Raw genomic sequence first — 20232 nt, forward strand, 5'->3', positions numbered from 1 at the left:
AAATCTCGCACTATCGACTGGAGTCTCTTTCTCTAATCCTAATAGTATCTGTTTTATAAAACTGGGTGCTGTGACATCAAGTGCATACAGGTTTATAATTGTTATGTCTTCTTATATAACGATCTTTTATCTGCTTAAAAGTTTCCAACACAACTCCTGGTTACTCGAGGTTTCCATTTACCTTTAGTCCATTCTTTCACTTTCAGTCTGTATGCATCTTTACTAGTGAAGTGAGTTTCTTACAGGCAGTATATTGTTGGGTATTGATCTGTGTTTTTTTTTTAATTCATTCATTTGGACTGTATATTTAAGGTAGAAAATGTAGTCCACTTGCATCAAAAGTGACTGATAAGTAAGAATATATGTGTGTTGTCTTGTTGACTTTCTTCTAGTTATTTTGAGTATTACTTGCTCTCTTATTCCTACTCATGGTCTGATAGTTTGCTATGCTGACAATGCTTGATTTAGTTTAATTCTTCTGATAATATTTCTGTTTTCACATACTTTTATGGTTTATCATTACTTCATTTCTGGTTGTAGGACATTTTGTAAAGCTGTCTAGTAGTCATCAATTCCCTCAGACTGGCTTCTTTTGCGGGGTCTTTATGTCTCCATCATTTATAAGGGATAGTTTACCTGGTAATAATAATCTTGACTAAGAATTTTCTTTCAGGACATCAAGTATTTCATTCTGCTTCCTCCTGTACTACAGGGTTTCTGCTGACAACTCTGTTATTAGTCTAATGTGTTTACCCTTAAAGGTAAGCTTTAAGGGTATTGTTTGGCACCTTTCTCTATCAAATTTAAAAGTTATATGCCTTGCACTTTGGAGAGTTTGGCTATAATATGCAATGGGTGAAGATGCTTCCATGGAATGTCTATTTGGGTCTTACAGGCTTTCTTGTACATTGATAGTCATATTTTTCCAAGATAAAGAAGGTTTATGTTTTTTAACAGCCTTTCTCTCTCTCTCTCTCTCTCTCTCTCTCTCTCTCTCTCTCTCTCTCTCTCTGTGTGTGTGTGTGTGTGTGTGTGTGTGTGTGTGTATTTAATGTGATTCTGGAATTTACTATGTATCCCTAGTTGGTATCAAACTAAAAGGCCTTCTTGACAGTTCCCCCCTCCAAGTGCCCAGTATACCACCATTCCTAATTGTTCGTTCACTTAGAGACATCCCAAAGACATTTAATGAACACCCTAAATGTTCTCTCCATTGTTTAGTTTTTCCAGCTGGAATATTTCCAAAGACCTGTCTTCACAGTTCCAATAGTTTTTCTTCTGCTTCATCTATTCATCTATTCTTCAACTAGATGTTGAGAGCCAACTGCATTTTCTTTTGAGTAACTAAGTTCAATTTCGAGATTTATTTCTTTTCCAAACTCTGCCTCTATAATTTTTCACTCCTGTCCGGTATATTGTCCTAATTTCATTTAATTGTATTATCTTGGATTTTTGCCTAGCTTTTAAATTCTTTCTTAGGCATTTAACCTAGTTTAATTTCTTGGGAATTGGTAGTTGGGGAGTTTTCGTTGGGGTGTGTTGTGCTTGTTGATATTCCCTGTGTCCCGACACTGAGAACAGGTGTATCTGATGATCAGTTATTTCTGTGACTTTAATGGGAATGGCCTTCTTAGAAGTTGGCTTTTTCTTGAAGATGTTTGTTTTGGAATTTTAGTATGTAATGGAATTTGGAGTTAATTTAGGTGTGCACCACACCATTCTATCTATCTGTCTGTCTGTCTATCTATCTATCTATCATGTATCTATCATCTATCTCATCTATCTACCTATCTATCTATCTATCTATCTAGCTATCTATCTATCTCATCCCATCTATCTATCTCGTCCTATCTATCTATCCCTATCTATCTATCTATCTATCTCGTCCCATCTATCTATCTACCTACCTACCTATCTATCTCCATCTCTCTCTCTTGTCCCCACAGCTCAGGTTGCCAACTTTCCCTTTTAGTTCTCCCTCCCTTTGTTGTTGATGCTCGAGGAGAGTGTTAGAGACAAGACTGCCCAAGCACCCTGCACAGAACAGATAGCTGCCATCCCTCCCTTACAATCACCCAAGCAGCAGAAGGTGACTTGCCACTTGCATTGGTGTCAGCAGGGTCTACTGAAGCAGTTCCAGAAAACAGCTTACTGACTTTAAAGTTACAGAACCTTCTGGAAGACACTTATAAAAAAGCACAGGTTATCCCAGTTTTTCTTCAGTCATTTAGAATAGAGCTGGGAATTCTGTATCTACACAATTTATTGGTTGTAATTTAGAAAGCATTAATATGGGTAAAGACATCCTAAGTCAGAAGGCTCAGCAGAGGAGGGGCTTCAACAGCTTCCCCTTATCTGCAACTATTCCCATGTAGTTTTGTACACTGCCAACTATCACCCGAAAAAAGCAAATGGACAAATTCAGAAATGGAACATTCATAACTTCTATTTATTACAACATATTTGCATAATTGCTCTTTTTCATTATTGCTAGGTTTATGTGTATAAGAAAAAGCAAAGATAAATGATGGAGTATGATTTGATAGACCATTGCTATATAGATGATAGATAATACTCGTATTTTCAGACACCCACTTCTATAAATCTTAACTAATAAGTGGACCTGGGCTAAGGGTAAGACCTGGGACTCTTGTGGCTGGTGCCGGCTTTCTCTGCACACATGACTGTCAGGCAGGGCTCCGTGCATGGGCTGTAAGCTCTGAGTCCTTTATAAGAGGGCATTTTGTGCACATGCTCTGCTCACCACACATACTTCACACACATACGCAGCCTCCCCATTTCCTTCCCTTATGGGGAAGGTAGTTCTTATTCCACCCCATCCCCATTGCTCCCAATGCCACTTCCATTCCCAAGACAAGGGAGAACTAACTCCCCAGTGCCTAAAGGGTCTAGGTGGTGACACTTTGCCATTTCAGGAGTCCCTTTGGGGTTAACAGCCATGTCCTCTGTCTAGCTGGTGGAACGAAAACAAATGCTTCCAAGTTGCATAGATGCCCAGGGGCTTCATTCTTCCTTGCTATGTTGGAGTGCATCCCCCACCCCTCTTTCATTCCCCTTCCTTTTTATCGTGTTTTCCTTGGTCCCCTCCCCCTTCTGTGGGAGCCATCATTGGTCCTCATAATCTGCAAGCAGCTGGTAGCTGGCTGGTACAGGCCCACTCCGCAGCTGGTTCTTCTCAATCCCAGCAGGCACGCTGGTTTGCAATCTCTTCACACAGCTGTCAGCTTGTTTCTCTGGGCTAGGTGGAGTGACAGTTTGAGGTTTGCTTTTCCTTCTCACATCTGTGGATGCCTCTTTATCACTGCCTGCTGTGGACATCGGGATGATGCTTCCGCTTCAGTAGAGGGCTAACATCAATTTCCCAGAGTATCCCCTACAGGCCAAGCTCTGACACCCCTGAAAACAGAACGGCTTGAGACTAAATGCTCTGGGCTAGCCATGCAAGGGAGAAGGAAGGCAAAGGGTTGCCTCCAAATGCTAGGACCTGAGTGCCTCTGCCTTGGGCCTCACAAACCACCATCTCAAGGACATCAAAACAGACATCTTTAGGTTCCAGAGCTGGCACATCCCAGAGGCTCTGCCATACCAAGTAAACTCTCCTCTGAGTGGCAGGAAATACTATTCTGAACCCTTTGATGTGTGGGGGTGGGTGTGAAATGGGAGTCAGTGAGGTGGAGAAACCAAACACCGGAAGCTGCTGAGACTATATACTTTGGCATGTATTTTCCTGAAAGCCAAGGGTACTGAGCATCGTTTCATAGCCATTGGTGCTTCTTTTGAGAACTGTGTTTATCTGTCTATTTATTGAAGGGATGATTCGTCTGGTATTTAACTTTTCTGTGTTCTAAGACATATTTTTTTAAGTCGATCCTCATTATAAGTAAATGTCTAAATCTATTGTATAAAATAAGCTAAGCTTAATTTCCCTTAACCTCCACTGCCTTATTTTTAGTTTTCTAAAAGGCAGTTTTGTGTGTATTTAAAAACATCTTTTAAGTATATACAAAACAGTAGGGTGAATATGTCCCCTCACCAGTTACTAATGCAATGCAGCTTTGTGAGTGGACCACTGTCAGCCTCATTGTGGCTAGTGGTTAGTCTCCAAGTCATAAACAGAACATATGAGGAGGACGTGACTTGACATAGCTATTGTTAGGGCAGTCTGTGACTCAAGCAGAAAGGACATGTTGCCACCACATAAAATTTCTTGGGATCTCTCTCTCTCTCTCTCTCTCTCTCTCTCTCTCTCTCTCTCTCTCTGTGTGTGTGTGTGTGTTTGTGTATGTGTGTGTGCACACGTGTGTATTAGAGAGACAGAGCAAACCTTCACATGGAAAAAATTCCTCATGAACTCTGTGTGTGTGTGTATGTGTGTGTGCACACGTGTGTATGAGAGAGACAGAGAGCAAACCTTCACATGGAAAAAATTCCTCATGAACTCTCTCTCTCTCTCTCTCTCTCTCTCTCTCTCTCTCACACACACACACACACACACACACACACACACACACACACACACACACACACACACAGAGCAGAGACCTTCAAATGTGAAAAAAACCCTCAGGATCTCTGAATCAGATTGCATTGGTAGCTTGGACCAAGGCACAACTGTGCTCACTCACGTACAGCTTTCGCCCACACAGAAACTTTCTCAGATGTTCAGAACCACTCACTTCTCTGCCTGAGAACAAAGGGCCACACACACCTAGTGGCTGAGTTAGAATCTCTGTGGCTCTAGTAACTCTTCCAGTGGATCTGAAACATACAGTCCCTGTGGCTTTTCCCTGAAGGGTCTTGTTCCCATGGATGTCCTCCCTCCAAAGTCAGATTCAGACTCTCTGTACCCCAGATCTATTCCAAAACAAATTCCCAGGTCAACCTAACCCAAGCAGGGACTGCCAAGCTCTCCCCGCCCCTTCCCGAAGGAGTCACTTCAAAGTCACAACATCAGCAAGAACGCGGAGTCCCCAGATGAAGGGTTTGTAAAGTGTCCTGGCCACATCTGTAAGGAGAGGCAAATATGACCATACCCTGTTTGCTTTTTAAAGTGGGAAACTAAAATTAGCACAGATCCCAAGCTCCTTCTCAAAGCAAAGCTCCTGTAACACACCCAAAGAAAATCAGTGACGAGCTGGGTGGGGAGAGAATGACAGAAATTGACAGAAGGCAGGGAGTTAAGTGACCCTGTGTCTCAGGATGGAGGCAGCAAAGTCAGAACTCTCAGACAGTGACAATTAGATAGCGAGATATCGCCACTGGCTATAAATCCAGTTAAAAACACACTGGTGACACTGGTGGGTGGATCAAGATCTAGGATCCTGCTACAACAAAGACTTCATTTCAATTCTGCGTCTGGCCTGAGATTCACCTCTGGAAGTGGGTGCTGTTTGTCATTTCTGTATCTGGGTACCTAACAAGAGGCAAGCTGGGGAGGTGGGGCTTACACTTCAGCTCACAGCTTGTAGGGAGAAGACCCAGGAGGTCAGGAAAGTTTGGCAGGTGCAGCTTTGTGGTGGCAACATACAGCGGCTTCCTCATATCTCAGGGAGCCAGGAAGCTGGAATGGTGGCCTCCAGATGGTGTTTACCTTTTTGTTTTTTAATGTTAGCTTAGACTTCCAACCCAGGGGATGGCACTACTTCCGCTCAGAGCAGGTCTTCTCGGCTCAGTTCGTCCTCTATGAAAACGCCCCCATAGGTATAACGGACACGGCTGCCTCCTCCTAGTGCCCTGCGTTTCTTTACCCAATGAGGCGGGTGATCAAAGTGTACCCTCACAGTACCTGACTGTGTTTCAGTTTCTCTGCCTACCATTCGGGCAGGAGCCGTCTTTCTCCTTCTGGCAAAGGAAGCAGAGGAATACAGCAAGTTTCCATGAAAGGAACGCAAGCACACATGTACTCAAAAGAAAGACTAGTTCATAACAGTGGGCTGCTGCTGTGGACACACTGCCTGCTATTAACACCACGATGTGCCTTTCAGCTTTCCAGAAGAGGTCTCTAGGGAAGGTGCGTTCTTACAGTATGAAGGGAACCTCTAACTGCATCCTTCTTAGCTTGACACCCAATCTCGTCACCTCTCTGCTAGGTGACCTGGTATCACACTAAAGGCTGTTTTTGGAAAGGAAGCTAGCTCACCTGGAGCAGGATGGTAGGAGAACCATGGCCTCTCCTGGGGACCAAAATCATACAGCACGTTGGATAAATGCCATCTTATTAGGGTAAACGCATTTTAACACATCAGAATCTATGGAGAGCACTCATGTCAGGATAAATCTCTTTGGGAACGGTTTGATCTAGAGAGGCTCTGATTACCCCCACTGTCTAGCATCTGCACATCTGGAATTAAGGCCCATGTGTCACTGGATGCCTTGAGCATCCACTGCCATAGTAAAGTCGCCTTAAGGTAAACTTGGCTTCCAAACACCATGACATAACCTAGAGCATAACTCGTGAGAGGTGTCACAGCCCCCCAGTCACACCCTCTTTTTGAGAATGTAATTACAATTGTGCACCCAGAGAAGGAGGGGGTGAGAGGGAACAAATCATCAGCATCTGAAAGCATGGGTCTATTTTAATGCAATGAACACGTTCAACAATTTTATTAAAAACTGGACTTCCGGACAGCTCCAGAAACCTCCCCCAAGGGCACTGACAAGAGGTTGGTGTGGAAAGAAGGAAGAGATGTCCACAGTGTTGTCATGGAGGGGTTTGTGCTAGGGTAGCATGACTATCATCCAATACAAGGCAGAGTGGTTACCATGTCCCTCAGAAGACTTGGCAACGGAAGAAGCAGAGCAGAGCAGAGCAGCTGACAGCTAATGTCTGTGGTAAGGGGTCCTTAGCAATCCCCCCCTGAGGGGGAGTCAAGGGACCCTCAACTGAGACTCCAATCACCATTCCAGTCCTCTCTGTTGTTCAGCATCTTAGGGCAGCTAAAGTACATGAAGAGTGGAAAGTGCCTGGGGGGATGAGGCCTGTTCAATGGTGCAGCTGCCCATGAGTTAGTCATACTGTGGGGGACACTTCCTAGTGACAAAGCTGCCTTTGAATAGCCCATGTTCCTGTAAGTAGCCCCAGTAACTTCAATGGCTCACCAAGCTGGACTCAGGTGCAATCTGTTTTAGTCTGCAGGGGTTCCCCTTGTTTGTAATAAAGAGGCATTTAGATCTCTCCAGGTTATTCCATATCATAAATGCTTAAACCTTCCTGCATTAATCCATTCAGAATGTCAGCTTGAGGAAGGCAGGGGAGTATGTTTCATATTTTACTAACATTTATCTATCTACCTACCTACCTACCTAGTTATTTGTATGTGTGCATATGTGTAGGAGGGGGTGTCCATGCCCTGGCATGTGTGTGTGGAGGTCAAATGAGTACAGAGAACTGTACTCAGGTCCTAAGGCTTGGTAGCAGACACCTTTACCCACCGAGCCATCTTGCCAGCCCAAGGAGTTCTGTTTCACTCACTACTCGTCCCGGAGTGTGGAATGCCACAAATATAACTTATACAAGGGATTCTATATGCATCAAAATGGGTGGATGGTGATTTGTTCATTGAGTCACCTATAAGATTTCAATCATCCAAGGAATCCACTTTTTCTCAAGATAATTACCAAGAGATGTGGCCATAAACAATTCATGTGGCGATACTTCTGAGAACATAAGGGTGGAAGACTAGGGTCTCGTAAATATTTAGCCACATTTCAGGATGAGTAACAGGGTTCCAATCTCAGTTTGAGAACGAGTCTGGTTGGAATCTCCAGTCATGACACCAGACACCATCCACTGACTAGTTTAACAGTCTCTGTAAGGGAACCACAGTCACAGGCTCCTACCGAGCATGGATCCTTTGCTGGTGGATGAGTTTGTCAAAGCAGTTATTCACTTGCGCCTTTATTCAAGAAAGGAGGGGCAATTAAAAACAAACCTAGTCTAATGGTACTCTTTCTGTATGTGCCAATGGCTGGAGACAGAAAAAAAATGACCAATCACTAGTCTTGAAATCGGTGGCTGAACAAGTTCCTTGGCTTCCTGTTGATGGTGAAACACGAGAGGACGTGGACTCAGCTCTGCTGAGGGGACACAGTCACACTCTGTTGGAAACAGCCCCTCCCTGTCCTCACACTCTGAACACAGGGACAGGTGTGGCACTTAGGTGGCAAGATCTTAAGGAATAAAAAGACACAATACAAAGCAATACAAAGGAGTTATATAAATTTATTTTCTCATGTAACGATTGGTTTAGAAAAAAATCCCCACTTTCAATGTTCACCCCCATCTCTCAGGGTTTTTTTTTTTTAAAAAAAGTGATAAAAGGATAAAAATTCCCCCACAAAATACAATCTGTGTTGCTCATATTTACAGGTTACCAGTCACGAGTAAGGCCAGATTGGTTAAAAGTTACCATTACTTCAAATAACCCACATATTTTGTGTATGGTAGGACACCAGCAAGTCTCTATGCTCTTGGCTGCATCCAGAGAAAGGGAGAAAAACCTTCCAGTGTTTTTATTTATTATTATTTCTTTTTAGCCTCCCTATGTAATCAAGTTGAAGTGGGCAGTTTCCCTTTGGTGTAAAATCAAAGCACTGTTTATCCAGCCTAAACCAGCTTCACACTGAAATTCTGTTCCCTCTTCTTCCCTTAGTAAATGCATGGCAGAGTCCACAACGACCTCCAATGATTAGGGTTTTTTGTTTTGTTTTGTTTTGTTTTGTTTTTTTTACTAATTAAAGAAATAACAGAATTTAGAGAACCAAGCAGTCTACCGAGATGGTGGATATGCGATAAGCCTTGGGCAGCCATCTGAGCACAGGGGTGCAGGATGGCCACGCCACACTCACACAGAGAGTGATTCCATTCTGTGCCCTTCGGCGGTTAAGGCTGAGGTGGTGCCAGGTAGAAGATACTGCTGTGACAAGCTCCTTGTCATGCTTCCAGGGGGCTGAAGTTTTCCAGCTGAAAACCTCTCTCTGGGTAAAGATGCCTTCAATTCTTCAGCGATCAGAATAAACCGCAGGGCAGGGATTTCTCACCTCACCCTGCTGTGTACAGTCTTCCAACACCTCTACCTAGAGCAGGTAGGAGCAGTCTGTGTCACACTGAAAGCCGTCACACACTAAACATAGACACATCACGAAAGGTACCTGGCGACACACCCTACGGGGGACGTTTTCCGAAAGATGTATACACTTGGTAAGACTATCGCTCTGAAGGGAGAGAGGCACGGGGGGGGGGGGGGCGGTTTTCTTCATGGGACTGAAAACCTTCAGACATCTGCAAAGACAGAAAATAATGTCGCCCGGTCTCTTGGACTTTCACAGTATAAGATTGTAGTGATAAACCTGGCCACTTAGAAAACCTTTCTCTCCCCCTTCAGAATCCAGCTCTCGAAGGAGCGGTCACCCTGGGGACTTCCTCTGTTCCCAACTGATCCGAGCTGACTTCGAGTGGACTGGAAGGCACTTTGAAGAATGTCCCAGGACCCACAGGGGGTGGAGTTACTGGGTAAGGAGGGGCCTCTTCTCTTCATAGTGGCAGCACAGCTGTCTCGTCAAATGGTTACTTGTCTTTTTTTTTTAAATAAAGTGACAACCTAGGGCTCCAGTTATGAAGGCAGCTCATTCTCTACCATAAATCTCTAGAAAATATCGATTTCATCGGTCATCTACTGTAGGCTTATAATATCTAAAAATAAAAGTTTGATATAAATAAACGTCCTTTAGTGGCAGTATACTAAAAGACCAGCCCCTTGGCCTTTGAGACAGCCATTAAGATCATTTTTAGCAATACAGATGGCAGCTAACTATGAGAACTGCAAAGGGCTGGTATTGCGAAGTCCATTTGGTCTGTCTTTTGTACCTGGCCAGTGAGCTGCAGTCACGGCCAACGATCCCTAAGATGCTGACTCAAATGGACAGAATTTGGTCCAGAGCCAAGTGGCTCACATTTCCCAAGAGCACAGAAAACTCTGCACGGGACCCACTAATGTCCAGTACCATTTCAAATAAACACTGGAGGGAGCCAGAAAAACGTGTACCAATAGCAGAGACACAGAGGTGAGAGACAGATTCCACAGGACGAGCAACTAGACCATGTAAAGTGCTGGAAGACCTCAGTCATTACTTTAAAGCAGAAAAATTATACTTTGATTATTTGTTTTTTTCAAATCCCCAAACATCAAGACAGTTCAAGCAAACAAAATTCTAAGTTTTCTGGCATCCCAGATGTCAAATTCGCCTTCATTTTAGCTAAGGAAAAAAAAAAATCAGTGCATATATAGGAAAATAGGAAGAAACAAAGCTCTACCCTCATTTTGCAAATTCTGTCCAATTGCAAGTTTAAAAAGCTTTCTTTCCACTTTGGTGCTTTGAGGCAACATGAGAACATGAGACATATCTCCTGTCTTCCTCTTTTTTTTCTTTGCCATGAAGTACAGGTGCGAAGTCAACGCTTTGGTCCCGATCCCAGATACCCAGAGTGCCAAGGACGGACGGGTGCAGTGAAGACTGTCCACAGGTCATGTCCATCTCTGCAGGGAGCAGGTGGGTGGGTGTCCAGAAGGTACTGCTACCAACGGCCACTGACGCTGGCAATGTCTGAGTGATACTGGCGGGGCAGCCTCCCACTGGCTCCGCCTTCCAGGAAGGAGGTGCATGCATTCGGCTGCGGTTCAAAAAGTTTTCTTCGGTTTTTACTTAGCTCTAGGAAGAGAATGAAAGAGAGAAAGAGCCGTCTGTTAGCTGGCCAGTGGAGGAGTGCCCTGGAGAAGAGGAGCACTTCAGAACTCAGAGGATGGTGGCAGTGGGAATTGTGGGGAAAGGCCACAATGGGTGGATGGCGGGAGGTAGACTCTCCGTTAATAGCGGGCATTTCTAAACATTTCCTAGCCTACTATATGAGAGGCACTTACTGCTCACCTAGAGAACTGGGGCAACCCACGCTTATTGTAGTTTGTAAAACGCCCAGGGCAGTGTCATTCCCAGAATTCCCTAGTCATATCGGACAGGTTTGCTAGGCCAAAGGTCAGAGGCATTGGGCACAGTAGAGGCGTGAGAAGATATATTACCAGTGGCAGAGAGGATTGCAATAGCTGGGGGCACAGCTTAGTGGTCTAACGGGGGTGAGGCCCTAGGATCAAATCTCAGCAAAACACACATACAAACACACGCACGCACACACGCACTCTTCCTCCATGACAAACACAGTAAACGCTCTAAAGTAGGCAAGCCAGACATGGAGAGAGACTCCCATGCCTGAAGACTTCACAAGAGAATTAAGCTGCCTCCCCACAGCTACCAAGTACCAGGTACACCAAGCCTGGGCTTCTTGAAGGTCCAGCCAGTTCTCTGGATCCTATTCAAGCAAGAACTTTGTACAGAAACATCCACTTGGTAAAGATCTTATCCACTCAGAAAGTTAATACTTAAAAACAATACTGAAATCTAAATTGTCTGGGGAAGAAAAATAAAACACCCTCCTTTGATTTCAAAGAATCATGAGTGCTTAGAAAATATATCTAGTGATTTTTACAGTACAGAACCAGACAGAACGGCAAGCAGCTAGCTAACCGATAGATGCTGTGTGACTTGGCATCCACCCTCCACCTTATCTGATGGACCCTGGCACCACCACAAACTCTCTAGGAAGACATGCATGGGGAACCTGAGACAGGAAGTTACAATTCCTCATAAGCACCAAATGGAAAGCTCTCCAATTTGCTCAACTTTCAACAATTAGAAGGGCGTAAAACTGACTTGCTTGAGTCTGTGTTCAGGAGACTCAGGCAGGAGATGCAACACCTTAGACTTGTACAGAGCTCAGTTTAGTACCTCCCCCCCCATGCCCCCATTGCCTTTGGAATTCTGCAGTCACACTGTGAGCCATGCCAGCTCTGGCAAGTCTAAAAATGAGAAAATGAGCCACATGGGTGAGGACCACCAGAGAGTCAGCCACACTCGTGTCTGCTGAGTAGTGGATAAGTCAGCCAGCAGACCCTTACGTTCACCGGAGTGTTTTCAGAATGGGAATCAAGACAACCTTGGAGGTACCTCTCTTTTGTTAACACACTGTTCTCAGAGACAAGAAAACATTGATGCATTAAAGGGGGTGATGGCAGGTACCTTAGAATTACTTTGTTTTGCTCAAGTCTTCCCTAAGGGGCAGATAACACGAGTAGTCTCTATTTTATAGACAAGAAAACTGTTTTTTTTAGAAGCTGATAGCACCTGCTTTTGCACCCTGATGAAATGCAGAGTTGAGCCCCCACCTGCCTGAGGCTAAAGGTCCACCAAGCACTGGGTTTTTGTGACCACAGATAAACAAGGCCCTGTGGTCATGAGAATACCACCAGAGACATCACCACTTCAGGCCGGACCAGTGACAGAGAATTAGTTTGTACTGAAGTGCACCGAATCCATTTCTGAATTGTAAGACGAGTTTGCAATCTGTGAAGAGGTGTAAGGCATCTGTAGGAACAAGGCACAGGCTGACACACGTGGCATGGTTGCTGTTTCGCTACAGAAACCGACATCCTTTCTAAAACGCTGCACCACTGTGTCTTCTTTTAAAAACCCACAAACACGGAACTTCATATTTCAGACCAAGAAGGAACTGAATGTTCTTAAAGGCAGACTAATAGAGGACCATCTCTGGTCTCCACTTTTTCTCACAGCTATAAGGTCCGAGTCAGGAGTTTGCTCCCACGTTACAAAGAAGGAAAAGTAAGGGTTGGGGCAGAGCCCTCTTCCCAGCACAGGAGACTGTGCAATGAGTCAGTGAAAAATCACGAGGCCACTGGAGCAATTTTCAGTGATTATTTTGAAAAGGTTCCATCAGCTAGCCATCTGAAAGAATACAATGAACATAAGGGGGATCAGGCCATCCACAAAGGTGACGTTTCTGAAAGACTGAACACACACTTGAGGCTCAGCAACAAAGCTACCTGAGAGAGGCTGTCCAGGTAAGTCCTCCTGCAAACATTTAAGGGTCTTGCATGAGATTAAAAAGCAAACGCCTTCCTCAAGTTGTCTCTTTCGTCTCAGAAAACCTAAGGGGATAGTTTCAGAAATACCAACCTTTTTCTTTGAAATTCCAAGGTTCACACAATCCTGGCAGCTCTCAGGATCTTGTTGCGGATCTGAACAGAGTCACAAACTAAAAGAATAGGTCGGGAGATGTTAGATCTACCTGAGGCTGTGGCAGGAGGCTTGTCAACAGGACACTACTGTGCCTCACTGAGTCTGTCCAGCTAGCTAACCAGTTACTAAACTAGTCTCAGCAATCTCCTGACTTGGAAAAAAAAAATCAAATTTATCCTCGGACATATCGCTACATCTCAAATTCATTCCCTACAATATTAAAATGCAGGCTTTCTGCCCCAAGATAAAACCTCATACCAAAAGAACAATTTCAAGGATAAATGTACCAATCTGCACCATTTGGCAAAGGAAACATCATCTAACCAGAAGACAAGCATGAGTCTGGGCTGCCCTGCCAGGCTGCATCTCTCTGGAGTGAAATGTTGGGGGTCGTGAGCGGGAGTCTTTGTTATCAGGCAGGCTGAATTTGGAGAAGCAACTTTTGATGCAGTGTTTCTTCATGACAACATCACTTGCAGAGAAAATGATTTATTAGGTCCCAACAAGTGCACTGAGCAGAGTAAGGCAAATCTTCCTCGATGTCATCAAAGACCCCATGATGTGCTAAGCAGTTTCCCAAGGCACCTGATTCCATTTAAAGGCATGAGAACCCGTGAGCCTGTCAGGAGAGCTGTGCCCCCAAAACACACGCTGACCTCAGAAGAACCGAAGATGTCAATTGGAAAAAAATAAAGAGTATTCAAAACCCCTGTGTCTCGTGCCCCATTCTCCCAGTTCTAGACTGGGGTATTGCTGTACTCCAAAGGAAAGCTTTCTGATGATCTGCCTACAACCTGTGGCTGAACGCTTCACAGGACTTGGAACCACTTCACAAAGGAAACACTTGGTTTTTCCTTACACCGCTACCATTATTTTGTGAAGGCGAGTGAAAAGCTATAGTGTGTTGGGGTAGATACTTTCCTGTAGAGAAGCGCTGGCCTGTATTAGGAAGTGTGTGATTTAGTCAAATGTCAATAATCTCGCTTGACAATCAATGAAATGCTGTGGGAGTATCTAATGTCAGAGTCTGAGAATAATCCTGTGTGGGTAGGCTCTAAGGTAAACAGAGAACAGAACAATCTTATTACCAAAGACAGCACAAAGAACAAACAAGGGTGTGAACCAGCCTGCTAAGAGCCTCCATCAAGCCTGCTGATGTCTTTCACGGAAGGATAGGTCTCAGAAATGGAAGGGGATCCACTCAATCGCCACTGCGGTCTACATTCACGACAAGCCAAAACCAAGAGAGATTTGGAAACTCACTCAGGAACCAACGACTTGGCTCAGTGGGATTCAACCTATCTGAATCCATTGTTCCCCTCACCTAGAGTGGGATAAGCTCAAGACTCATCAGGAATGGCGCATCCGCCTGAACACTGTTAATACAGGCTGGTGGAGGCCCTGGAGTCGAGTACTGAAGCGTGGATGTACAGGCGCTATGTGGAGGAGCCTACCACTCCACTCCAAACCACCCACGCTGATGCCTCTCCTGGTTGAAGGCACCTGTGCACATATCTGCTTTAGACAAAGATTTCTCCCGAGGAGGTGGGTCCACCGCTGAATGAAATGGGAAAACCCTGAGGTTCCCAATCCTATTTTCAACTATGAATAGTGAACGCTATCTGGAAAGGATGCATCCTATCCACCAGCTGGATGCAGCCGCTTGCCTTGCACAGGTCCAGCCTGCAAAGTCACAGTCCCCCATCAGAGAATGCTTGCTTTCTGCCTTTAGTGTCACTGTCTTTCCAAGAGGCAGACACACATAAATGTGACATTCAAGAACACTGCCCGCAAGACTTCCATGGTCCTCCTTCTCTGAACACTGTTGTGTACTGACCTATGTGTGCACCGCCTCAATTAATCACCTGCATGGCACCGCAATGAGTACATACAGAGTACTCACTAAAGGAATATGCAACAGACCATCAAGAAGGCAGTCTAGGGATGTAGATACTATTTTTCTTCCATCTGTGACTCAAATTTTCTACTCAAAACCTTAGAAAAATCAAAAGGCATTAAGTCTGACAAGCACTGCCAAGAAACACCACGAATGCTCTTTTCCTCTTAGTGGGACGATCCTAAGGACATACACACTGGAACACAGCTGTCAATCAAGAGCAGTTATTCATAAACTCAGCAACTTGTGTATCACAGTTGCTCACCCATTCTCATGCCCTGCATGGGGCGATTCTGGCTACATCTTTCTGAGGAAGTCTAGTACCGGGAGCAATAATGCCAAGGAAGGCTTTGGTCAAGTGCCTTGGTTAGGTAGTAGGGTGTTCTCAGCACTGGCCAAGCGTTGGCAGGACGACCCCCGCTGCATCATATCCAGCATGGTATCAGAGGAGTAAGGAGCTGATGGGCAGAACCAGGCCCACATGCGGAGACCCCTGGCAGAGGGCTTTCAGATTTTAAATATGACTTTAACATATCTACTCACCTGAGATGGCCAACAGCATTTTCCTCCTGGCACCAAAGGTCGTAATTCCCAGCTCCTTCAGATCCTGATCTGTGAGGGTGAGGAACGTCTGGAGATCAATCTGTGGAAAAGAGAAAGAAGCTGTAGCTAGTGTGAAGTGTGTGTGTGTCTTTGCCACTGTGGAATCGACCCATTGTTGTATTGATTCGTTAACCTTATCTACTTCCTAAAATCAATGATGGCGGCACCAACCCAAGGGCTAGACATTAGGAAACAGGTGGTAGGGGCTAGAGACATGGTTCAGCAGTGAAGAGCACTGGTTGCTCTTCCAAAGGACCCTGGTTCAATTTCCAGCACCCACATGGAGGCTCATGAGTGTCCATAACTCCAATCCTAGGATATCTGATGTTCAATTCCGTCCCCCATGGGCTCTGTACACACATGGTACACAGATATACTCAGGAAAACATTCATATACAGTAAACAAAATCTCAAGGAGAAAGAAAGAAGGAGGGGAGGGGAGGGGAGGGGAAAATAGGGAAGGGAAGGGAAGGGAAGGGAAGGGAAGGGAAGGGAAGGGAAGGGAAGGGAAGAAAGAAAGAAAGAAAGAAAGAAAGAAAGAAAGAAAGAAAGAAAGAAAGAAAGAAAGAAAGAAAGAAAGAAAGAAAGAAAAATTGGTGAATTGAAAGCAACTGTTAACAGGAGACAGACTATGCCAGCAACTTAATACCATCAAGATAAATTTATCTCCGAGCATCTTGGCAGCTACGGCCAATACAAAACAACGCAAATACTGTACTGCATTTGTGAACTGATGAAAAGAAGGGTATGAATCAAGATTGTTTGTTAGCTTTCAGTTGTAAGAAGAAATCAAAGTGTACACAAAATGTTAGCTTCCATTGTGTTGTATACAACCATGCGAGAGAATCAAGTCCCCAGTTCAACAAACTCAACGGACTATCTCAAAATTGGCACAGAACTGCCCACATAACAGCACAGATGTGCCTTGGCCACACAAAATGGAAGAAAGCAGTTCAGGTGCAGGGACTCTTATTTTGAAGGTAGCCTGCAGTACTAGAAAGTAACAGCAATGAAGTCAGATCCCGGCTGTCCCATCACTAACACCGGGCATTTGTGACAGGCAGTAATGTGCCCTGCAAGCCCCTGTACACACCATGTATGGCTGCAGATGTGAATAAGGACCTGCAGGCTCAGTGATAACCTCAGAGGAGCTATGACCCCAAGGTTCCCCTACATCAACACTCCAGTGTGCTCTCTCAGCTAAAGTGGTGAAGGTTGGTTGAGGTCCTGGTGCGGGACAATCGTCTATATTTTGTCAATTATGTTTTAAATAAGTGCTGTTGGCCAGTAGCCAGGCAGGAAATGGAGGCAGGACAACCAGACAGGAAGTAGAGGCAGGTCAATGAGAACAGAACTCTGGGAGGGAGGAAGCCCATTCCTCCCCAGTCCTGTCCCAATCACAGAAGAAGGAGGATGTGATTGCCCTGCTGAAAAAGGTACCGAGCCATGTGGCTAACACAGATAAGAATAATGGGTTAATATAAGTTATAAGAGTTAATAAGAAGCCTGAGCTAATGGGCCAATCAGTTTGCCATTAATATAGATCTCTGTGTGATTTCTTTGGAACTTAACGACTGTGGGAACTGGGCAGGACAGAAAACCTCAGTCAACAGGGTCCTTTTCTGCAGACTCCACTTTCTACTTCTCTGCTTTTCCACACTATACTAAATAAGAAATGAGATGGCATTTTCTTCAGCAGCTAGAACAAGCTGAGACTTGACTAAATGCCCGGGGAAGGGACAACCACAGGTCAACGTGGCTTCCTTCTGGAGGTCATCACATCCACGACCCAAACAAAGATGCCCAGGAAGATGCAGCCTGGCCCACCTCTTGCTGCTGGAAGACGTCTGTGTATTTGCCCAGACCCAGTTTGCTGAACAGCTCGGGGAGGTCGGAGCCTTTGAAGCAGCTGTTCAGGTTGCAGCCATTGCTTCCTGTCAGCGAGGAAATGCAGTCCATGTAGTTGCTGCTGCTGAGATAATGCTCTCCTGGAGGGCAAAGGAGAGACAGTCAAGGCCGCAGAGACCGCGGTTTAATTAAAAGCCTTAATCACCAAGTATTTCAGATTTCATTGTGCGGTGGAACAGAGCACCGGCTGCGGAAGCGCAGTAATCCGTCACTGCGGGATCGGCTTCTCACCAAGGAAACACTGTTTATTGCTGTCAGGAAGCCCCTGCCATTCCGTGGTTACAGTCGGGAGACAGAAAGTTAGCACCAGCCGCTCCTCGGCAGCTAATAAGCATTCATTGTGTTCCCCCCCCCCCCCCAGCGTTGGCTCTTTGTAGCTAATTTGATGGGAATCAAATGAAGAGCTGGAGAGGAACCCTGGGACACAGTAAAGGTACAGGAAGTTATAACATGCCCAGGTTCCCCTCTGGATGGCAGGATGGCTCTCTGCCTCCCGACCTGGGCCTCCTTCGTGTAGAGTAATCGTGCAGCAGTACAGCACACACACCCCTTAGTATTGAAGGCCACATAGGGTATCAAGCTGGGTGCTTCTGAAGTGAGTAAGATCTGCAGCAATGAAGCTGAGGGGTACATGGCCATGCTGCCTCTTGCCTGTGTGCCTATCCATCCTCTCACAGCAAGGATGTGGCCCTAATAGGGATGATTTCTAGCAAATGGAAGAGACAACGCTCCTCCATGCCAGGCAGCTCCATGCAGATCAGGCCAGGGCTCTGCCACAGCCAGGCCTCAGAGTTAGCTTTGCCTGGGTTTCTGGGGCCAGTGATCACTTTCTCCCCTTTCCATGGGCAAACTGAGACACTCTCTGCTTATTTCAAAGGCAAGGAATTGACTAGTAACATTTCTTTTTCAAATGGGTCTATTCTTACGGTAAGAAGAGGAAGGGATCCCAAACTAACCCCTAAAATAACATCCTTGGACTATTACTTACAGGTAAGATAGAAGCCCCCCAAAATCATCAAAGCAGACCGAGTCAAGGTTTGATGTTACAAAACTATGTGCTGGGAGCCCTTCAGCTGGCCTCCCATGAGCAGACCTCAACTGCAGGCTGATGGTGTAAATTGCTGTCCAAATGATAAACTTACCTCTTGGTAGAACAAAGGGGAGCTACCAAAATCTACGCTTGAGCCACTGGTATAAACAGGGAAGCCCAGAGAAGGAGGAGACTTTGAGGCTAAGACTCAGGGTATAAAGAAAAAGTGGCTAAGTCCTTAGTCTTCAATAAGGTAGCCACTGGGAACCTGAGATGAGGTGAGTGGGAAGTCAAATGTTGGACCAGTTTTACGTACATTCTAAGCCTGGACCAAGTAAAACACATTGAAAATGAAACCTCCTATGGGAAATGTTTACAATGGCCCTTAACTTCATGTTGACTATTGACATGTTTGTGTTAACTGTCAGCAGTTTCTACACCTTCTTTAAAACCCCACCCCAATTCCTACAAACTCCCTGTAAAAGTCAACTTCTTGGGCTTCTTGAATCGCCCCATTTCTTTTCCACAATCTTGTCTGAGCCTAGTTTTCAGTCCAACAACTTAGTACAGTTGGTTTAAGTTATCTACAGGAAACGAGAAATGATAGCAAAACCAGCTTCCACCAGGCCACAGGTCAAACACCTACCCCCCAAGGTCTGTGTGGAACAGTAGCCCACCTCTGGGTTGACTGTCGGGCCAACATAAGGCCTGGATCCTAACAGACTGTACTGTGCATGTTTAGAAGATCAGACGGTAGCTGATGGGAGTTTCCAGCTACAACTCACGGTTCCTGGGGAGAGGGGTTGCTCTCACTTCCTGATTTGGTTAACAGTGTAGCTACTCTTCAAGCTGGAGACGCCTGACAACACAGTCACCTTGACTAACCATAGCCATAGGCTACAAGTAAGACCCACTGCCCTCATCTGCAGGGCTTTCAGACCATTTGTGCCGCGTGTGTGTAATCCCAAATTTGGCAAGGACCCTGAATAAAAAAGGCATGATTAACAAACTTCATGGCCACTGTGCAATCTTTGGTCTGGCTGTCCATTTCTACCATCTAGAGGCGCCAACACCCTGCTTGGCCTCTGCCACATTAGCTCAGGCAAAATGCCAATGATTTAAAGTGATTTCTTTGTTTAGGCTAATCCACTTTGCTTAAAACAAGACCTGTGTAATGACAATGCCAGTTGACATGCCAACGTGGATGGGGAAAGTCTTAAGACCCCACCCCTAGACGAAGCACTACAGACAATCAATCAATGGCCCTGAGAGAGGGAGATAGGGGACTATGGGATGGGGGGACTGGAGGAGGAGGGATGCCGGTCAAAACGATGCAAATACAGTATTCATGGATAAAATTCTCAAATTACAAACATTTAAGCTAAAAATCCTGGGGTCTCACCTTTAATATTTAGCTTTTCTTCAGTTGTCAAATATGCTCCCTTGAGAATTTCTTACTCAACTGCCTTCCCAAGTTTCTATCTCTTGTTATTTGGAGGTGTGTGTGTGTGTGTGTGTGTGTGTGTGTGTGCGCGCGCGCACGCGCACGCGCACTTGTGTCATTCACTCCACAAACGTCTACAGAACATGTGCCGGTTAGGTGCCAGGCACAGACTGACACACAGTACTC

At 45.2% G+C, this 20232-nt stretch overlaps 1 protein-coding gene across 3 annotated transcripts in view; it reads right to left on the reverse strand.

The window, feature by feature from the left end:
• Positions 1-8222: 8222 nt before the first annotated feature.
• Bicc1 (BicC family RNA binding protein 1) overlaps positions 8223-20232 on the reverse strand; it is a 219708-nt gene continuing 207698 nt past the window's right edge. For 2 of the 3 annotated variants that reach the window (XM_085679745.2, XM_085679744.2), the window contains exons 19-21: positions 17492-17652; positions 15605-15704; positions 8223-10728 (exon numbers count right to left, since the gene is read on the reverse strand). In XM_085679745.2, coding sequence (XP_085535871.2) covers positions 10595-10728; positions 15605-15704; positions 17492-17652 — 395 coding nt within the window. In that variant the 3' untranslated portion in view covers positions 8223-10594. Of the gene's footprint in view, positions 10729-13101; positions 13181-15604; positions 15705-17491; positions 17653-20232 lie in introns of all 3 variants that reach the window. The other variant, XM_085679746.2, reaches the window with a different exon arrangement.

The sequence above is a fragment of the Myodes glareolus genome, chromosome 18, assembly GCF_982192425.1.
Source record: "Myodes glareolus chromosome 18, mMyoGla1.1, whole genome shotgun sequence".
Taxonomy (NCBI): Eukaryota; Metazoa; Chordata; class Mammalia; order Rodentia; family Cricetidae; genus Myodes; species Myodes glareolus.